The following is a 20,324-nucleotide window of genomic DNA, read 5'->3' as shown; positions in this document are numbered from 1 at the left end:
CTTTAAATCTCTTGACAAACTAAAAGACGTAAATGGCATTTGTATACAGTATATTCAAAATAAAAGATATAGATTGCACTGAATGGCAGCTGGCTTATTTGTCTCAAGATATGGATTTATTAAGTCCACTTGTCATGCAAACAAGAAACTATGCTTCTAACCACAGGTCGAGAGCTGTCATTCCAACCACACAACTGTGTGATGCTGTTTGCGAATGTTCATTGGAACTATGGTTTCGGGAAACACAGACTCGTTGTATCATGCTGATAACGACGGGACATGCGACCATAGATGGCTAACGATGCTTTCGGGAAACGCACCCCTGGTTAGGACACAATGAGTCAGGTAAATTTCCCAAACAACTAAATTCAGGACTGTTATTAGCAGTGTAACCTAAGACAGTAAACGTCCACAGACAGTTCAAGGACCATTTGATGTACACTGCACTCCAAAACTGCAAGAGTAACCTGAAATCACCCTTTCCAGTAGATCTGAGGCCATCAATGGCAATATGATGATATCCTTTTGAGGACTCTCTTACCTAAAATATAAAGCCACAATCCTTAATGTATTATCCTAAATCAGTTTAATATAATTTATTGTACTAAAACCAAAATAAATTTTATTAGTATGCCTATCTTATAAATAAAAAAAAGAATAAAATATTTGTTAGTAATCTCAAGTTGCACTCGCATACGAGTCACAAAATGGAAGAAAAGATCTGTTGCTACTTAGAAGCGTTTTCCCCAATATGACAGATAGAGTATTGCAGTAAACACTGGCACATTTATATCCACGGTTATATCTATCAGTTCCTCAGGTTTCTATGAATCATATGCCACAAGAGTGAGACTAAATGGGACAGGATGCCTAACTAAACCTAATTCATTGTAGTCTGAGAGCAGGAAGACGCCTCACACGTTGATAGGAGCAGACAGAAGCCACAGAGACTGCTGCCATGTTCACTGTACCCTGCACTCTTCTTTAAAAGCTTGACAGTGTTATCAGAGGCTTATGTTAACATGCGCTCACTGAGATGGTGGAGGGGTGCATTATTTGAACACACTGAGTGATTTGTATATACCTCAAACTTCACTATGCTGTTTTCTCCTCTAATCGTACCCGTCAAATTACATTCAAGCACCAGGCATGCATTTGTCATCTCATTATATTATCCGTGCACTCATGGCAGCCTTGGAGTCTGGCTCATTATTCTGGATCTGCCCACACACTTGATGAAGCCTGTGCAGATCCATAACAACAATGTATTAGCACTTGATTTCTGCTGTTGCTGTTTACACAGCCACACACCTGAAGTGCTTGTAAACATCCAGCCACATATTCTGAATTTTATGACTATTTTCTTGTTAGTTTATAGTTGTTTTAAATTTTTTTTTTTAAATCACGTGCTGTCATGTCCTGTTGTGTATGGGGAGACGCCAAAAGCAGGACGAATCAGTGCAAATCGATTAACCCAAACAGAACGGACAGTGCAGAGCGTGATGTGAGCACCTCGAGCATGTGTATTCTTGTGTGGCTCAATGGATTGTGTTGCCCGGAACAATCTGAACACCGCTGTGCGAACCAGTTTGCAGTGCTGTGTGACCCATTTCAATTCGGCACGATCTCTGTTATGAAAGCCTATGGGAACCTCAAATTACTTTACTTGTTGAAACCACATCAAGCGTGTTGAGGAAAACGGTTAAATTTACACTACCATTTTTAGGTTTGGGACCAGTATGATTTTTTTTTTTTTTTTCTAAAATGAATACTTTTATTAAGCTAGGATACATTAAATGGATCAAAAGTAACTGAAAAGCACAATTTAAAAGCATTTAAATAACATTTCAAATGCTGTTCTTTTAAACTATCCATTAATCAAAGAAAAATTATGGTTTCCACAAATAAATTAAGCAGCTACTGTTTTCAACATTGATGATAAGAAATGTTATAGCATATCAGCATATTATAATGATTACTGAAGGATCATGAAAAAATTCAGCTTTGTCATCACAGGGATAAAGTACATTTCTTTTTAAATTGTTACTATTTTTACTGTATTTTTGATGAAATAACTGCAGCCTTGATGAGCATAAGAGACATTTTTAAAAATGTAATGGAATAGTGTATGTAGTTCTATTTAGTTTTTTTTTTAGAAGCTATATAGTATATTTAATTTCTGAATGAGGTAGGCTATTTTTTTTAAAGAAACACCATGATTTGTTTTATAATTCTATCTTACCATGTTTATATGGTCTCATGAAACATCCTGTCAAATATGTGTTCCTTTTGAGACGATTGATATTGGCAATTGCACTTGGGTTATTTATATTAGTAATCAGTACTATTATTGGTTTTAGTACACATACATGAGAAGTGTTTCTGGTATTCAGAGCAGCTGGAAATGACTCGTCCTCTTATGTGTAACTGTAGGGCTCTCGACTCTCTCCAGTGTTCTGTCTCACCAACTGATACTGACTGATCTCAACATTTCTTATTTCCACCTTTCCATACAAATCCTTCATGCAAGGTGATTTGTGTTGTCACTAACACACAATAAAAACAATTCATCTTAAAATTGTCATAATTTACTCCCCCTCATGACGTTACATATCCACATGACTTGGTTTTTCTGTGGAGCAAAAAAGGTGAATTTTTGAAGAATATCGTGATTGCACATTTATAATAAAAGTGAATGTGGATGTGTGCTATTGAGCTCCAAACTGACACAAAAAGTACCATAAAAGTGGTCCATCTGATTCGTGTGCTTTAGTCCATGTTTTCTGAAGCCAATCAACATTGTTTAATGAACCAGATAGAAATTTAATTTATACATTGAAAGCTCTCAAATCATTAGATGTTCATCAGTTTCATCAGGTTTGACGTCAGTGACATCAAACAACATTAGTTCTCAACCTTCACCGACATGAAACTATTCCTTTAAAATCAACTTCACATCCAGTCATTTTCTAATAAATATCCCTTGTGTATGATGCATACAATCCTGTACCCTTTAATTGTAATGCATTTCAAGTGCATTTAAAATGCATAATGCAAACATTTTAATACAGTAAAAAAGTTGCACATAATAAAGACATAATTTTAGTCTGAAATACAAGTTCACAAAAGAGGGAAAACATGAAACAAAAATAAACGAGGAAAATCCACACAGTTTAACTGTAAACAAGGAAAATCCACATACTGTTTAACTATAAACAATAAGACATGTTGCGATCAATAAAGATATTCGTCATAAAAAAATAAAATAAATGTTTCCTGGTTTAAATGGATTATAGATGGTTGATGAAATTTCAGTGTGGTTTTAGACTTTTGGTCTTTTTTTTTTCTTTCTTTTTTTGTCATGTGGAAAAATGTTGAAGTGTTTTGATGTCTAGAATGGCTGATATTAATAACTGACTACTTAATAACAAAAAGACAGTAACCAGTATGGATTTAGCGCTCGCCTCTTCCTCTGCCATCTCCATGGTAACAGCACAGGGCTGGAGACATGAGTAAAAAGCACAGGAATGATTAAAGATAAAGTGCATGTCCTTCTGTTGCTGCACATGCTCTCACACATATTGGGTCCCCACACCATTACAGTTCAGAGGAAAAACAATGAGCTCTCACACACGCACACACTCGCTAATCATGGCACATTGTGCCAAAGGGCTCTTTGTTGCAGAGCTTTTCTCTGCCAAGCACTGATATTAGCACCATTTCTGCCTCATAATTCACACAGGACTGGAAATGCTAAACGAGCATGTGCTAGTTTTCTTTTGTTCTAAATGTAATGCTGCTGGTTGTTTTGAAGTGGGTGTGTTTGTGCTGTAAATGCAAGACTAAAAGAAGTCTTGAACCCTCTCACTCTAATGAACCCTCTCAAGAACATGACTGAATCATATAAGAAATTATATTTGGTATATAGGCCTGTACACCATTCAAAAGTTTGTGGGCAGTAATTTTTTAGGAAATAAATTACTATTTCTTTTTTTATTCCAGATGCATTAAATTGATTTAAAAAGTGACATTTAAAACATTTATTTGAAATAGAAATCTTTTGTAACATTATTGAGACTGTTCAGTTGACTTTATATTCATGAAAGTACTTAAGGAAATTGGATTAGAACAAGATGTTCCATCAAAATTTTTAATTTTTAATTGATTCGTGTAAGTGATTTTCTGTGTAGGAATGCATTCAATCAGCCTGTCTGTTTCCATGAGCCACTATTTCTAGACAGTCTTACAATCTAGAGCTTAGTCTATTTTTAATTTGCGTGATTTGATACAAGAATAAATATGGCAAAGACTGAAAACAATGACAATTTGTACATGAATAGACATCATTTCGTGTCATGAAAGGGTGTGTTTGCTCATGGTTTCTCTGTTGTAGTTATTTGAGTCTAACCACAATGTAGCCACTTAAGGGGAGACACTACAGACTAAAACTGTTTTTTCATGCATCTGTCAATTTTGAGATTTTGGCCTTTTCATAAAATGTTTTTTTCAGACTAGTGGACAGAAAACATCCAAAATACACTTTTAACTGTATCTTTTAGAGCACTTTAAAGATATAGACTGTAATTGAAATCTACAGATGCAAATCGATAAAGGCCATTTTCTCAAAATGAGTTTTTCCTCCTACATTGAGCATCTATTACATAGAAATCTCCACTTCAGTAACACTTACATACACCACACTTTAGTTTTATTCTTATCTATATTCTGAAGGTTTTTACAAAGGGGTTTGTTCATATATAATTTTCCTGATTAGATACAACATTTTATTCCTAAAAAAAAAAAAGGCGAATATTTAATTATTTTTGGCTGTTGACAGTATTTTCTGATTTGTGGAGTGATAAAGATACCATCTGTAAAAACCTTAGGCTCTGATATATCAAATAAATGAAACATTAATTTTTAACCTGACTTCATCCAAAATTCAGATTTGTGTTCTAGAAATGTATGCAAATTTAGTGCATATTTAATTAGACAACACCTCATTTGCATATCTAAACATAACATTTCAGAAATCTTGTAATACAAAAAATGTTTGCTGTTATTAATGTAATCAATCAACTGGTGAAGTATGGTGATATTTATTAGGTTTTTTTTGTTTTGTTTTTTCACCTGGGGGTGTCTCGCCCTAAGAAGGAATGTCAGTAGAAATACAAAGGCCGCCTTCAAGCTTGAGCCCAAGTTTTTTTTTACAGTATTGTCTCATTGTTAACTTTCTCTGCCAGCGTTTTTGATAATTTTCACAACAATTTCATGGCCCCCAGAATATTTTATGAATATCTGAACATGCAATATATCAAAAGAACAGAGAACAGAGCCTCTGCTTTAAAAAAACTAAAAATTAAAAAAACTTTTTATTCTAGTTTTATACCTTCTTTTTTTATCAACACTTGAATGTGGGTACGTTTTTATTAAAAATGCAACATTCAAAGCAAGAATATTTGAGGGAGCAACATTTTTAGCAAAAAGCTCAAAGCTCAGCTTTTTTTCTGATTTGATCGGTGATTCACTATTCTTTCAGAAATCGAATTGTTTACTATCCATTGATGAGGCTGTTGAAAAACTGTTGCAGGAGAACAACATCTTCTGTTATTCTAACAAGTGTCCCAAAACGGTGAAATATCAGCCATTTAATCAATCTATCACTATTACAAGCCTTTCTCTGCCCTTCTTTAAGCACTTAAAGGTGCAGTAAACCGAGCACCACAACACACTTGTAGCCAATCAGCAGTAGGGGGCGTGTCTACTCATGATGGGGGAGGAGAGAGAGTGAGATATGAAAAACTGTAGAAAGAGACATGGCTGAAAGACATTACAAAAGAGAAAAGGTCAGAGGAATATCACTGGAAAAAGAAGGGTTTTGATCAGGCAAGAGCTTTAGGATCAGTGTTGATATTAGCGCTGGAGGGACCAGGCCTGAAAACGGATGATGAGGTTATGTTGTTTCTGCTCCATACGTGAGGAACATTGGTTTTGGTATGTTTCACAGAATCAAGATATGCTGTTGTTGTAATGTTATCCATAGTAACAGGACAGTTTTGAGTGCTATTGTTTGTCTGAAGCTGGAGTGCTGCTGGCGACTAACAACCAACTCTTATATGTGTACTGTATGTTAATTTTTGTTCTTCCTTGTTATTTGTTTGTCATCTTATCTTTTTTTTGCAAAGCAATATTTTCCTTCGCTTCAGCTTTGATAAAGAGACATTCACTCTTGCATTGCGTGTTTGTGCATTTTGGGGGCGGAGCAATGAAAGGAAGTGTGTGTTTGTTTGGGTTTATTGATTTCAAATATCAAGTGTTTCTCAGAAATCACTTACTGCACCTTTAATTTTCATTATATTGCAGTTGAACAAATCAGTTTCTCAGAGAACAGCTGTGGTAATATAGCAACCCTCTTACATTACAGTCACAACTGACATATAAATTATATAACACAGCAGGAAAAAGACATCTCTTCTCAATGCTTAAGGTTGGAATTAACCAGCTGAGAAATATTGGGCATAAAGACCATTAATTAACGCAGTCATATAGTTAAATCACACAAAATGTATTTTCCTTTCTGTGTAGGTGTATTTTATCCTTTTAAAGATTCTCAAATTTGCAGTGTTATTAAAAATCTTTTAGCAGTCAGTTCCAGGAGACTTTGTACTTGTTATCATAGTTTCTTCTGAAAGAAATGCTAAGCACTGTTCTCAAACTTTTTCTTTCTTCCACAGAATGAGAAAACGCTTGGGCATTCTGCAAGCAGGTCCAGCAACATTTCAAAGGTATGAAAATCCATTTCCATCTCTTCTACTGAGTCTGAGCGAGTGGCTTAGCTTTCTAGGGGGTCTGCACCTGATATCTAAAAATACTTTTTTCATTTTCCTCAAACTTTGTTCTGTCAGGATTTCTAAGCATTTCATACTGAAATATATTTATTTGCCTGATGCAAAGGAGATAGGAAGGACATTCTGTCTGACCTAGAAGCAAGAAAAAAGTGCAGCAGACAATAACAAAATCTCAAGAGCTCATTTTATGCTTATGTAGACTTTCATTGTGGTTATTTTTCAGGTTGAGGAAGCTTTGTACTTTATTATCCAATCTTGAATTCCCATTTTCACCTGTTTATCTGTCTGATATTTAATGAATACCATGTGCCGTAGGCTTAAAACATTCAATGCAACTGCAAATGAGACCTGAATGCTTGCAAGTCCTCATTCCCACTGTATATTTTAATACGAGTTCTTGCGTTGTTGTAATAAACCTCTGTACTAAATGGGGCAATAGTTGCCCTTAAATGTCTATGCCACTTAACTGGATGTGTTATGCAGGTAGCCAAGTATAAACATGTTGACAGTTTAACTAACTCCCACTTGCTCAGCAAGATTCTCCTCAAATCTTTGCCCTATAATATGACAGTAGTTGATCTGAAATGGAAGACTAGAATGTTTATGGTAATGCACTACTATGGCCTTTGCACCCATGTTGAGAATATAGTGCGTACTTGCATTGTCACATTTCAGAAAGCGTCATTAGGTAGCTAGAAGTGTCCCTGCACTTATATACTTGTGTTGAGTATTTCCACTCTAATGAAAAAACAATGCCACTTTTGGTCTTATTTCTTAGTTTATATATAAAAAATTGCCTGTTACATGTTCTTGCATTGCAAAATGATCTGCATTTGGACACATTTTAAAATACATTGAGTGTAATCCAGCTTATATTGCTAGCATTCATGTTTTTGTTGTTTTTTATCTAGTTATGTAACAGTGTTCCTTTTTGGCGTTTATTTCTTTTAATATAAAATAACTTTGGAGTTGGATTCCGACTAAAAACGCAAACAGATTTGCTCTCACCCTATTCAAATAAACCCTACCCCACATTGGTATTGATTTGATTATTTATAGACAGGACTCACTATGTTAGCGAGTGAGTTCATGTTGGAAACATATCTGTCTGGCATTTTCACTCTAACATGGTTCTCTTCCTCTTAGTGGAGATTTACTGCACTTCTGCGTAACATTGAGCCTCTTAACAGATAAACCCTTCACATGAACTAATAGATGTCAGGGTCACCTGTTCTGAAAAACGCTCCACTGGTGTAGCTCAAGACATTCAGCTACTGAGGACTTTGGGTTAGTCCATAGGCTGTTTTTACATTTAGTTTGAAATACATTTTCAGCAGAATATCAGTTCGCAAACCTCCCGACGCCACCCACTCTGCTTGGACCAGCGTGTAGATGAAAAGTGCTACTCTTTTATTTTATTTTACTATTATTTTTCTTCCTAAAAAAACCCCCCCAAAAATGACAGTGTTGAGAAAACATTAGTTAAGAAAGCATCCGGTTATAGCGTTGTGGACAGATTTCCACCAGCCACTCCAGTCAAGTCACGTCACGTTTACAGTATTTATATACCTCTGCATACAAAATATTGTTTTAAAGTATCTTTATAATATTATACATGAAAAAAAGTGTCAGTGTGTCTTTTAAGTAGAAATTAATACTATAAAGCAGCTCTCCACAGTCCAGTGTGTTCATATTTTCTTGCGTCTGAACTGAGCAGGACTGAACAGAAGAAATGAACCGGTGAACATTTCCACGTCAAAGAAGGCAGAGCCTCAGAGCCACACCTACCTATTACATAATCGAAATGACGTCCCACCAGTTAGGGAAAAGTTTGTCTTCATTTACTTTTAAAACCTCATGTTCAATTGACTGTTTTGCACCCAGGAGCATCAGGATGATCTGCATTCATCCCCAGCGGAAAGAAACGTTTCATCATTCCAGAGCTCATTTGTTTCCGACAGGATTAATAACATAAGAGGTCCCATTACAGTTGTTATCATTTCAGTGTCCGACACGCACTCATGCTGCATGACGAGGTTTTGACTGCTGAGAAACCCAAAGGGTCCTAAAAGGGGTCCATGGGGTGTTCCGGTCAGCTCTGTCATTTCAGCCGCACATTAAGCAATCAAACACAACAACACACTCAACTGATCCATGTGTGTGTTATTATTATCCAGAATCTTCCTGGTTGAGTCAATCTCCCCAGCCTTAAAGGAATAATTCATCCAAATATGAAATACCTTTTTTTATTATTCATGTTGTTCCAATCCCATATGACTGACAAAGATGATCTTTTTTAAATGCATTTCTTGCAAATCAATGGGGTTCAATCATTTTACGTAGATACTACAGTTAAAATATCTTGAGGGTGACTAAATAAGTTAAATTTGTTCTATTATTTTTTTCTGTTTCTAGAATCACTAGATGAAACTAGTGATTTTTTTTTCTTTTTTTTTTTTTCAATCTTAAAATAAAATGAAATGCAGAGAACTTGGCAAACTTCACACTGTAAAAAAAATACATGATCAATAAGTTATGACAACATGTGTTTTACATTGCTTTAAACTTGCTTTAAAACTTTATAAGTTAAGCAATTTTAAACTTTTTTTTTATAAGTGGTACAACATTCAACTTTAATGTAATTTAAGTTGAAATAACATAAACATCCAAGTTCATTGTACTTAAATTTAAGGCAGCAAATTTTTAATATATTTTTTTTTTTACATTGCTCAGCAACACTAGCTCAAAGTAACAATGGTGTGGGTTTGGGGCATGAATATCTGTCTGTCTGACATATAGCAGGCAGGAGGACTGTGTAGGTAAAATATACCTAGTTTAAGTACGTTTTTAAAGGAGGGTAGAACATCTGTTGTGAATCCCTCTGCCTCATCACATCAAGTGTCAAATGCAAGTGATTGACAGACCTTTTTTATGGCAGCATCTGCGTTCATTTCCATAATCATTCTCTAGACATATGCCTCAAATTGTGCAGATGATAATGTACAAACAATTAGCTGCAGAGTTGCTTCCAGAAAATTGGTTCGGGTTGAACAGTCTGGAAACAAAACCTTGCTTATTTAAAGGCTTTTGTATTTAGTGCTGATTATCATTCTGTTTCTGTACGCAACTTTTTCCTTATTTCCTTTTGATTGCTTTTTAGGTTCAATCCAAAAGATCACAAGCAACTCAAATCCACCTCATTATGAAACATTCTTAACTGCGTCACACTGGGTTTTTTATCATTTATGCAATAATGCTGTCAACGAAAAACCTACAGTGTGTAATTATTTATTTCCTCATTCACATTAACAGTCCATGAACTGACCTTTACTGCCAGAGTTACAGAGTTACCAAGTTAATAATATAATCTTCCGTTTCACAAGTTCATTCACTACATTTTATACCAGTGGTTCTCAACCAGGAGGCCTTTATTCTTATCCAGATAATCTGGAACAACTGGAAAAGTAATTGGATTTTTGAATATTGTGAACAAAGGGGGACACTGGAGTCTAAAAGGTTGAGAATCACTTTTTTACATTACTGATAATGACTTGTAGGCATCTACAGTATGTGGATAATGGGAAACAGTAGGTGCTCAGTATATGTAAAACATAAGTGAGCGATTTAGTGATATCTTACGGCTAAGGGCCAGGAGACCATGAAAATGGGCTGAAATCTATTTTGTACATTGACATTTTCACATTTCGCAGATACAATTTAACAGTATGAACATGTTATGGTTTTGTTTGTAATTAAACTCTTCAGTTTGTGTATTAACCTTACTTGTCTGGCCCTTTGCACACTTGTGCTTGATGTTGTCGGCTGAGCGAAGATTTTGGAGCGTGTAATCTTGGCCCAAGTTGCTAGGTCACTGTGCTCTGTGTGTGTGATGAATGGAGCCATGGAGAGAGGACAACTCCCAGAATAACACTCGTCACTGGGAGCTATTTAGTCCTCCAGAGGCGGATGGCACACGCAGACTTTACAGTAGCTTTGTGGAGAGAGAAAGAGATCAGAAGGTCTTATGAAGGCTTGCTGAGCAGTTTTCGAGGCATGGGCTTTACTCTCCCTCTCTTGTTATATATTCTCATTCTTTCTCCTTTCTGTTCGCTGATAACAGAATTGAAGTCACAAACATTTACTTTGAAGTTTGGGTGATGGTCCTTTCAGAAAGCCTTGTCTCTTATGCTCATTAATGCTGCATTTATTTGATAAAAACATAAAAACAGTAATATTGTGAAATATTATTACAATTTAAAGTGCCTTCTATTTGAATATATTATTAAATGTAATTTATTCCTGTGATTGTAAAGCTGAATTTTCAGCATCATTACTCAAGTGTCACATGATCTTTCAGAAATCCTTCTGTTTTTTTTTTTTTGCTGCTCAAGAAACATTTCTTACTATTATCAATGTTGAAAACAGCCGTGCTGTTATTTTTGTTACCGTGATATGTTTTTTTGTTTCTGTATTCTTTGTTAAATGCAAAGTTTAGAATTAAAATATTATATAACAATGTTTTAACTGTCACTTTTGGTCAGTTTAATGCATCCTTGCCGAATAAAACTGTTAATTTCTTTAAAATTTAAAACCAAAACCTACTGACCCCAAACCTATGAACAGTACTTTCTCTTATATCAGCTTAATGTGCATGAAGTATTTTACAAATTCATAATAAGCCAATCGTAGGATGATTCCTATGAAAGGCGTTAACATTGTGCATTGTTGGGCCATTGCTCTGTTTGTTATAAGCATCCCAACTAGTCCATCATACTACCATTGGCATTCTTATTTGAGTCTGGTGGAAGTTAGCACAGTGACGAAAATTGCTCTCAGCATCTGAAGGCTAGAACACATTATATACCAATAATGTTGTCTCTAAACTGCGTCTGTGCACTTCTGATGTTTTTCCTGTGCTGACCAGAAAAAAAAAACATTCAAGTCTCAAAAATATGTGGGAAAGAAGCTGGAGATTTCTTGAATTGCTGCCCATTAAATTGAGCTCTAACATAAATGTGACAGCGACTGTTGGCGATGCTGTGTGGGCATGTCTAGAAACTCAACTCAACAAATATGAGTGCAACTTTATGCAAATCAGCAGCAACTTGACGGGGCGGTCGGCTACCAATAGGAGTGAAGTCAGTGGAGATTATGTGATTCATCTCCTCTGAGACAATCAAGTGGAGTAAAGGGATAAGACTGAGAAATGAATGTGACTGTGGGTGATTTCACTGTTCAGTTTGTTAAAAATGAAGCAGGGAAAACCATATCAGAAATTCAGTTTTCTCAACATTGAATTCATGCATCGATAATCATTCATCTTGTTATATGAACAATATGATGCATCTTGCTCTGCTGTAGTTCATATATAAACACTTTCCCTTGCATCTTGATATTTTGAGGAAGACAAAAATCTGTCAATCTGACATCTATTTTTTTTTTTTTTACTGGAAAAACATTTCATTTAAAATCTTTAAATCTTCTGGCATCCAGCATCAGGAATGCCTGCTATCGACCTGGCAGCTTCCAGTGATAAAATTGCTTTCAGTGTGAGCTGGGCATTAAAACATGCTGTCAACATCTTAACTAAAACCACATGCAGTGATGAGCCTTGTTTATAAAATGTCTGTTCTGCTTTCAGTAGCACTTGTCTCACAGGTCTGAGCTAATGTCAGTTTGATGTTTGCAATTGAGAATGAATGATTTTCCATTATCTCTGAATAACTCCCATAGTGTGACAAGCTTTTGGCCTCCACAAACAAGTTTTTTTTTCTTTTTTTTTTTCACAAATTTACTCACAGGTAGATTAAATCTACACTTTAAAATGTGCTGGAGGCAAATTCCATAACTGCAGGACTTTTTTTCCATTTGCTATTATTTTTGTTGACGCGTGTTAGACTCTGTGCCTCATCTCTTTCCAATTTTAAGCAGTCGCTATGTGGTTTTACCAAGGGTTTGTGTGTTTTTTTTTTGGTTTGTTTTTTTGACTCCGATGACTGTGTGTATATCACATCTCAGGAGGAGTCTTCTCTTCACAAACACACACTCTGTCAAGCTTGAAAATTCACCTTATCTTGCTGACTGGGGCTGCATGGAGCCCGAGTTACTCAGTTAATCACGTTCACGCTGTCGTCACAACTTGACTGTGCAACATAGACATAAACACATTTGCCACTTTCCACTATTCTTAAGAACACCACATCCAATGTGTTTTATTACTAGATATATTAAGTAAATGTGTATACTGTACGTACATAATATTTTTTTTAAATACCAAAAACACTAAAAAAAACAGTGTAAAAATGTGGCTACAAAAAAGTAACATTTGTTTTTTGTTTTTAATCTGCAAATCTTTTTAATTGTCTGTGTAATATTTTATTTAGATTTTTAAATATGGCATTTAAATGTACACACATTTTAAACGCATTAAACAGCACATCTGTCAGAGCACCTGACGGGGCAAGCCGCTTTAAACTTTACTGGTGAACTATATGTTACGTGTGAAGCCCTTAATGTAATGCATGTCTTATATTTAGGGCAAATTGAATTATGCACTTTCCGCGCAGCTGTTCACTTTGTGTCTTCCGCGATTTTTCAGGTGCACTCGTAATATCAAACTACTGAATATTGATATAAACAATATTGCCTCGATAGCTGTCATTTATTTAAAAAAAAATATTGATGTATCATATAAACACGATATACTGCCCAACCCTAGGCTCTATTGTGTACCTCATTTGTGGAAAGTACCATTGAATGTTTGAAAATGTTACAGCCTTACTAAACAAAAGGGTGTGTATGTTTGTGAGTGTAAACTATATGAAATCATGGCTAAGTTTTAATAGAAGTGCTAATGTTAAGCACAGTTTACTCGGGCATACTTCCACATTTGTCGTGCCTGAACACAATATTATTTCCTAGTTTCTTTAAACATTATTCATCAAAGATGTGAATTTGTGTGACTGTGTGTCAGCTTGTGTGTTAGTGTAGAGGGCAGTTCCGGACACTCTATCCTGTATTGATCCCTGTCAGGCTCAGGGCTATAAATTCTTTGTTCGTTACAGATAGAATCGATATTTAATTAGTCTGGGACATAAATGATGGAATCAAGCATTGCGCATGCGATCCATGCTGCTCTGATTCGAACGGCCAGGTAATATTAGTTTGTCTGTGTGAGAGAGAAATTTTCAAAAGTTATTTATCTTTAATGTAACCCCCACCTCCACCCCACTTTCTTTTTCAAATCTTCCATTGAAGTAGATAATGTTCAACATTTAAAAAATGTACTTGCATCAATGTCATCTTTCTTCAATCTGTTTACATTTCTTCCTTGCATATATTTAACCATACACCTATCACCCAAAAGTTTTTTTTTACTCTTCACTCTTACCAAGGCTGCATTTTTTTAAATAAAAAAATACAGTAAAAACAGCAATATTGTGAAATATTATTACAATTTAAAATAACTGTTTTCTATTTTTAAAAAAAAGCTTATTTTTGTGATGGCAAAGCTGAATTGTCAGCATCATTACTCCAGTCTTTAGTGTCACATGATCCTTCAGAAAATATTCTGATATGCTGATTTGGTGCATCCTTGCTGAATTAAAGGTGGTATCAGTGATTTCAGGTCTAAAAATATTTTTGGCACACACGGTTTTTGACGGCATGCTTATGGGGCGGGCAGCTAGCGGATCGTTAGGAAAGATTAGATGAATGTGATAAAAATATTTTTGGGCCTGAAATCACTGATACCACCTTTAAAGCAGAGCTCAGTAGTTTCGGGATTTCTTCGCTGTATTCTCGCTTTTTGCTCGCAGGTTTCTCTCTAGAGCTCCCCCCACAGCTTCGGAATAGATATTTGACAACACGGTTGTAAAAACTCGTTGGCGATTCTCAGACACCAGAGGCTAGTAGATTAACGACATCAAAGCAGATGGGACATTCTTTAAAACGTCTTCTTCATTCGGGTTCGGACAGCGTGAGGGAGCGCAATAATGACAGCATTTTAGCAGATTTCTTTTGGCCGTAAAGCAATTGTTTACATCGCGAGACCTGATATCACGCGATACTTCCTGATGCGGTGGCCGGCGCCCCGCCGGCTCAAAGTTGCAAGTGCGTATTTTCCGCTCACGGGCACCAGGGGGGTGCGAAACGACCACCATTCAACCCGAAATATGTAATATAACCATTCCAATGACTCCGAAGCTGTTCAGTTAAGGTAAAAAAGTTACTTAGAGCACCTTTAAATTTAATTTCTTTCAAAGTAAAATCTTTTCTGAACTTTAGCATATATTTAAAAAGATGTGCTATATGTTGTGACAATGGCAAAGTGGCTGTGATGCATTTCATTTATGCCGAACCAAAAACAAAAAGCTAACTTTACTTAAAACATTTTGATGCCTTGCAAGGACTGGGATTTTTATCAAGAAGTGCTGATTAAGTTAATGTTTCTAATTTGCTGCTATGGTCTCTGTTTTGCATACAGGCAGGAAGTCCGACCTCTGTGAACGCTCCCTACAGCTTCCCCAGGACTTCAGTGACGCCCTCAAACCAGGATATATGCAGGTAGGTTTGCCCTCTCTCAATCCTGAAGTGTCTTTACACTTCTGCAGTCTGATCATGTACTGAAAGAGAAAAAGATCGAGAGAGAGACTGAACTGTCAGAGCATCAGTGGGCAAACATTGCTATCCATCTTGATTCTGCCATTTTGTTTTCTAACTTTCCTCTTGGTTCCTCTCACCTGTCTTTTTGTAATCTTTCTCCATTTGTTCTCTAATGCATGTTGCATGAATCTTTACGTCCGTTTTCTCTCTTCCCATCTCTGTTTCTGCACCTCTCTTTCTGTCCCATCCCTCTCCTCTCCTCTCGAATGCAGTTCTAATGACCTCACTCAGGACCTGGGCTCACAGAGGCCCTTACAGGCCACTGTAGTGCTGTTGAACTCTAATGGTAAAAGCTCAGCATCTCAGTGTGTCACCATGACCACGCTCTGCCTGGCCTCTCCCACTAAACCCAAAAATAGGACCTTGTTTGGCACAGAATGGCTCTCTCTACTTAAACCATCAGTCAACTTGAAACCAGAAGGAGGCAGTCTCAAGTTCTCAAAGTCTCTGAATGATGTGGGACAGAAGATGGACAGCCTATGCAGCGGTCTTCACTTTATAGACCGCACTTGTTCGGACGGGGAGCTGGGAGTGGAGAAGGAACAACTCATGCAAGACGGCCACATCAAAGCCCTCAATGGTCAAGCCAACTCTCCCCCTCTGTTTGCTTCTCAGCCTCCATCCTTCCTCAACAATTACAAATACGTCTCCAACCCAAGGCCTGAGAACTGCCTGGCTCCTCCTGCTCCTCCACATTCAGACTTTCAAAGAAGCTCCAAATTCCTGCGCCTCATCTTTCCACTCACCCGCTCTTTCACCGCCGGAAGTCTGCAGGCGTCTGAGATGGGAAGTTTCGCTTCAAGGCTCCACATCGCCAAGTCATCCAGCGCCATGCTGGACGTCGGTGAGTCTTGCTGTATGGAGGAGATGGGAGACGACGAAGTGTTTGAGGACAATTCGTCTCGGTGGAAGCTGAAGACGGAGGGGTTAGAGGCTCCTCTTTGCTCTCTCGAGGAGGACAGCGACTTGGACCAATGCTCCTCTCCGTTGTCGGACAAAAACGGGCCGCTGTCGCCCTACTCCCTGTCGGGGGACTGCTGCAGGTTGGTGGGGCTTACTCACTCCCGCCCAGCTCCTCTTACCCATGGGCTTCACCTCTAAAGTTATTCATCCTTGTAGTCCCTCTACAGCCCTCATCTGGATATTTATTTCCTACCAGTCCCTGTTTACCCTTCCTGTTAGAGCCAGAGTGCTGTGATCGTTTTGCTAATGGCAATCGATGATAAGGCTCGTATATGGGGGGAGTTGTGAGTGTTAAAGATCCACAGTGTGGAAGAGGAAGTGTCTAGCCTGCTGTGCAGGATACATATTGTCACACAGCACTGTCATGGATAATCCAAGCAGATTTCCTCTGAGAGATCCAATCGATACTTATGGTATTTTCTCGAATGATGAAGTTTAGGTAGAATGGAGATTGAGATCTGATTGCAGTTTTGGTTGTGGCTCTCTGGCTTTGGTATTTGAGGTGAAATAACTGTGATTTTTCTCAGTATTCATCTACAGGGCCTCATGGATGCCTCAGGAAACGATTAGCACGCAACTTGTGAAGCAGTAAATGGCTTTGCCGATGACTAACTAAAACAAAAATACCTTAGAAGTCTAAGTACTTAAGAATATACCTATTGGTTTTCACAAATACTTTTTGACATCTCAGATTTCAGGAAGTAATTTTCAATTTAACTCCTCTGTGCCTTCTATAGAAAAATAATGTGGCTGCGTCAAATTCGTAGGTACTGAATACATTCATCACGTTGTCATTGTCATGTGATCTACCAGTGTCAGTTGCATCGCTTCATTACCATTCACAACTCCTCTACTGTGGCTTCATGGGATAGTAAAGTGTTTATCAGATTCACATTTCGTCAGAAGTAGTATGTCATCCTGGTACTTTTCACCAACTGTTTAATAAATACTGTGAATTCAGACATGGTATTCTTTTCACATACTATTTTTCACATACTTAATAGTAGGGAAGTATGAATGTTTGGATTCAGCCTGTCTTTGTTTGGAAAGTGGCTACATCCAACAAGGTTTTGGAGAAGATGATCTTATGAAAATTAAAGCTAAAGTTATTCCATGCACTTTACTAGACGTCTTATGTTATACCAATTGTGTACATCTTTCTTAAGGGTGAGGTGAGGTTTCTTCCCACATGTATTACCACTCTCACGCGGTGCTGTGAAAACACATGTGCTCTTAAAATAGCTGACATTTAGAGATCAGCCAGCAAGACTTATTGGTTTAAACCAACCAGAGCTTGGAGATCTGCCACAAAGTATGCTCAGGTGTCTTGAGGTGTGACCCATGGCAAGGACACATTTTATGTGGGAGGAACATCCCATGTACCGGTGCATTTGTATATTTTAGCAGCATCTGAATTTTTTAGTTTATGAGAGATCTAGTTTTTGATAGATAGATAGATAGATAGATAGATAGATAGATAGATAGATAGATAGATAGATAGATAGATAGATAGATAGATAGATAGATAGATAGATAGATAGATAGATAGATAGATAGATAGATTTTTCATGTATTAAAATGATTTGGTGATAATATACAGCATGTTGAAAATGTATTGATAATATTGGTGCATATAAAGGAAAATAATATTTTTTTCCCATATGTTAATTTAGTGAAAACTACATGGAAAATGTGAAAAAAAAAAAACATTACTTGTATTAAACATTTCAGCCATGTCACTGCAAATACATATCATGTACCATACATATCAAATATCATAAAAAGGATTAAAAATGGTTATAGAATTAATCATATAGGATCTTATCTGCCAGTGTATCTACTTGAATACAGTGCTATAGAGAGTGAATGTTTGTCTAATGAAATAATTTCACTATTCCAGAACATCAGGTCAGTGAACTCATGGGCCAAATCTTGTGAAAAGGCTGGATAGAATGTCTTAAATGTGGTAATTGGATTGATTCTTTCTGTTCTAATTTAATCTAATCTAGCTCTACGTGGTGGTTTAATACAATCTGATTTAAATAGGAAGTGAGAGAGTGAAATTAATCTAGCCTTTATAGTAAAAAAAATAAAATAATTATATATATATATATATATATATATATATATATATATATATATATATATATATATATATATATAGATAGGGCTGAAGGCACATCGCTTTAATGGGCTCCTTTTGTTTATGATCGCTCATATATATATATATGAGCGATCATAAACAAAAGGAGCCCATTAAAGCGATGTGCCTTCAGCCCTCGTGGAAGTTATTACACACTGTGCTCAGATGGGCTGTAATGCCACGTAAAAGATGATGGAGATGTGACAGGCTTGGTTTTTCTCCTTGTCTGTGCTGTTTACTAATCTTGTAGAGCCTTGACTGGATCAGGCATTTCTGAAAATAGTTATTATCCTGGTCATTCAGTCTGAAAAGCCTCCTCTGGACGCTGACACGGAAGCAATCTTCCCTCTCATTTGTGCCCACGGCAGCTAGTTAACATTTAGAGGGCCAGTATCGTGAAGGATATGATTGTTACATCCATTACAATTCTAAACCGTGTGCTGTTCCCATAATGTCATTTATTGTATGTTGTTCTGTCAGTAAGTATAAACATCAGGGATTCAATTTATGGTTGTCTATATAGTTTTTCCTTGTTCCTCTGGAAAGTACTGCTGCTTGAAATGCTTGGAATGTTTAATGAAATCAGCCAACTCTGTTTTATTTAAAGTGACTTACAGAATTGAAAGTGTGCATTTTATCACGAGAAGCAAACCCATGACACTGACACTGTACTTTGAGATCTGCTAGCACAGAAATGTAGTCCCCCCCCCCCCACCCCCCCCATGTAGTACATGAGTAAATCTTCTCAAAATATATTCATTTAATTTCCACAATTCAGTTTCTGTCTCATTACATCTCAGTTGCAGCTGTCATAAATAAGTTGTTGTAGTAGTGTTAATTCAGGTAAAATTATTTTAATTTTTAATTTTATATAATATAGTATACATTTTTTTTTCATCTGTCCATTTATCTTAGCCTGACTACGTCAGACTTCGTACTTCCGCTCAATTTCAGTTCGCTTCTGTACTCAGTCTGAGATAGCGACCTATCTCCCAGTTTTCCTATCCCTCCGGCCTCAAAACAGCCGGCCAATCAACGAATAGAGGGCGGGCTGAGAGCCGTGACGTAGACGCTAAGATTGTACCGTGGATGCGTAGATTTACTTCACATAATCTGCAAAAGTCGTTCACAGCCATGTTCACTCCGGTATTTCGCTCGATGGTTTTGTTTTCGCATCATACATGTGTTTACAGTGGAAGTTCGATGCGGCTGAGCCGGCGCACAACACACGCCTTAACCAAACGTTATGTGATTGGCTTACGGGTAACCAATGATTTTAAACTTCAGACAAGCGCCCCCCCCGCGAGAAAGAAAACGCTTTTCAATTATGCCCTTCCAGACTCTGTCTACGAAGCAAAGCGAAGTAGCAGAGTTTGGTATTACCAGGCTACATTTTATCTATCCATGTTTTCTCCAAAATTGTATTGTATTTTATATATATAAATATAAATATAAAAATATAGTGGTGTTAATGCAGGTAAAATGTATCTTTTTTTTTTTTTTTTTTTTTTTTTTTTTTAGTGTTATAATTCAGGTCAAATTAATATTGACATTTTATTTATTCTTATTTTATTTTTAATTTATTGATCATCTGTCTATTTATCTATCCATGTATTCTCCAAAATTCTATTATTATTTGTATTATATATGGAGTTGGTCATTAAAATATCAGTTGATCTCTATTTTAAAATGATGTCCTTTTGAGA

At 36.6% G+C, this 20,324-nt stretch overlaps 1 protein-coding gene across 5 annotated transcripts in view; it reads left to right on the top strand.

The window, feature by feature from the left end:
- Positions 1-20,324, top strand: part of marchf8 (membrane-associated ring finger (C3HC4) 8) — a 103,360-nt gene that overhangs the window by 69,749 nt on the left and 13,287 nt on the right. For 4 of the 5 annotated variants that reach the window (XM_082154017.1, XM_082154015.1, XM_082154016.1 and 1 more), the window contains 2 exons: positions 6,735-6,785; positions 15,334-15,413. In XM_082154017.1, coding sequence (XP_082010143.1) covers positions 6,735-6,785; positions 15,334-15,413 — 131 coding nt within the window. Of the gene's footprint in view, positions 1-6,734; positions 6,786-15,333; positions 15,414-15,724; positions 16,556-20,324 lie in introns of all 5 variants that reach the window. The other variant, XM_082154019.1, reaches the window with a different exon arrangement.

This window comes from Leuciscus leuciscus (assembly GCF_965113295.1).
Source record: "Leuciscus leuciscus genome assembly, chromosome: 22".
Taxonomy (NCBI): Eukaryota; Metazoa; Chordata; class Actinopteri; order Cypriniformes; family Leuciscidae; genus Leuciscus; species Leuciscus leuciscus.
This window is presented reverse-complemented; position numbering and strand designations above follow the sequence as displayed.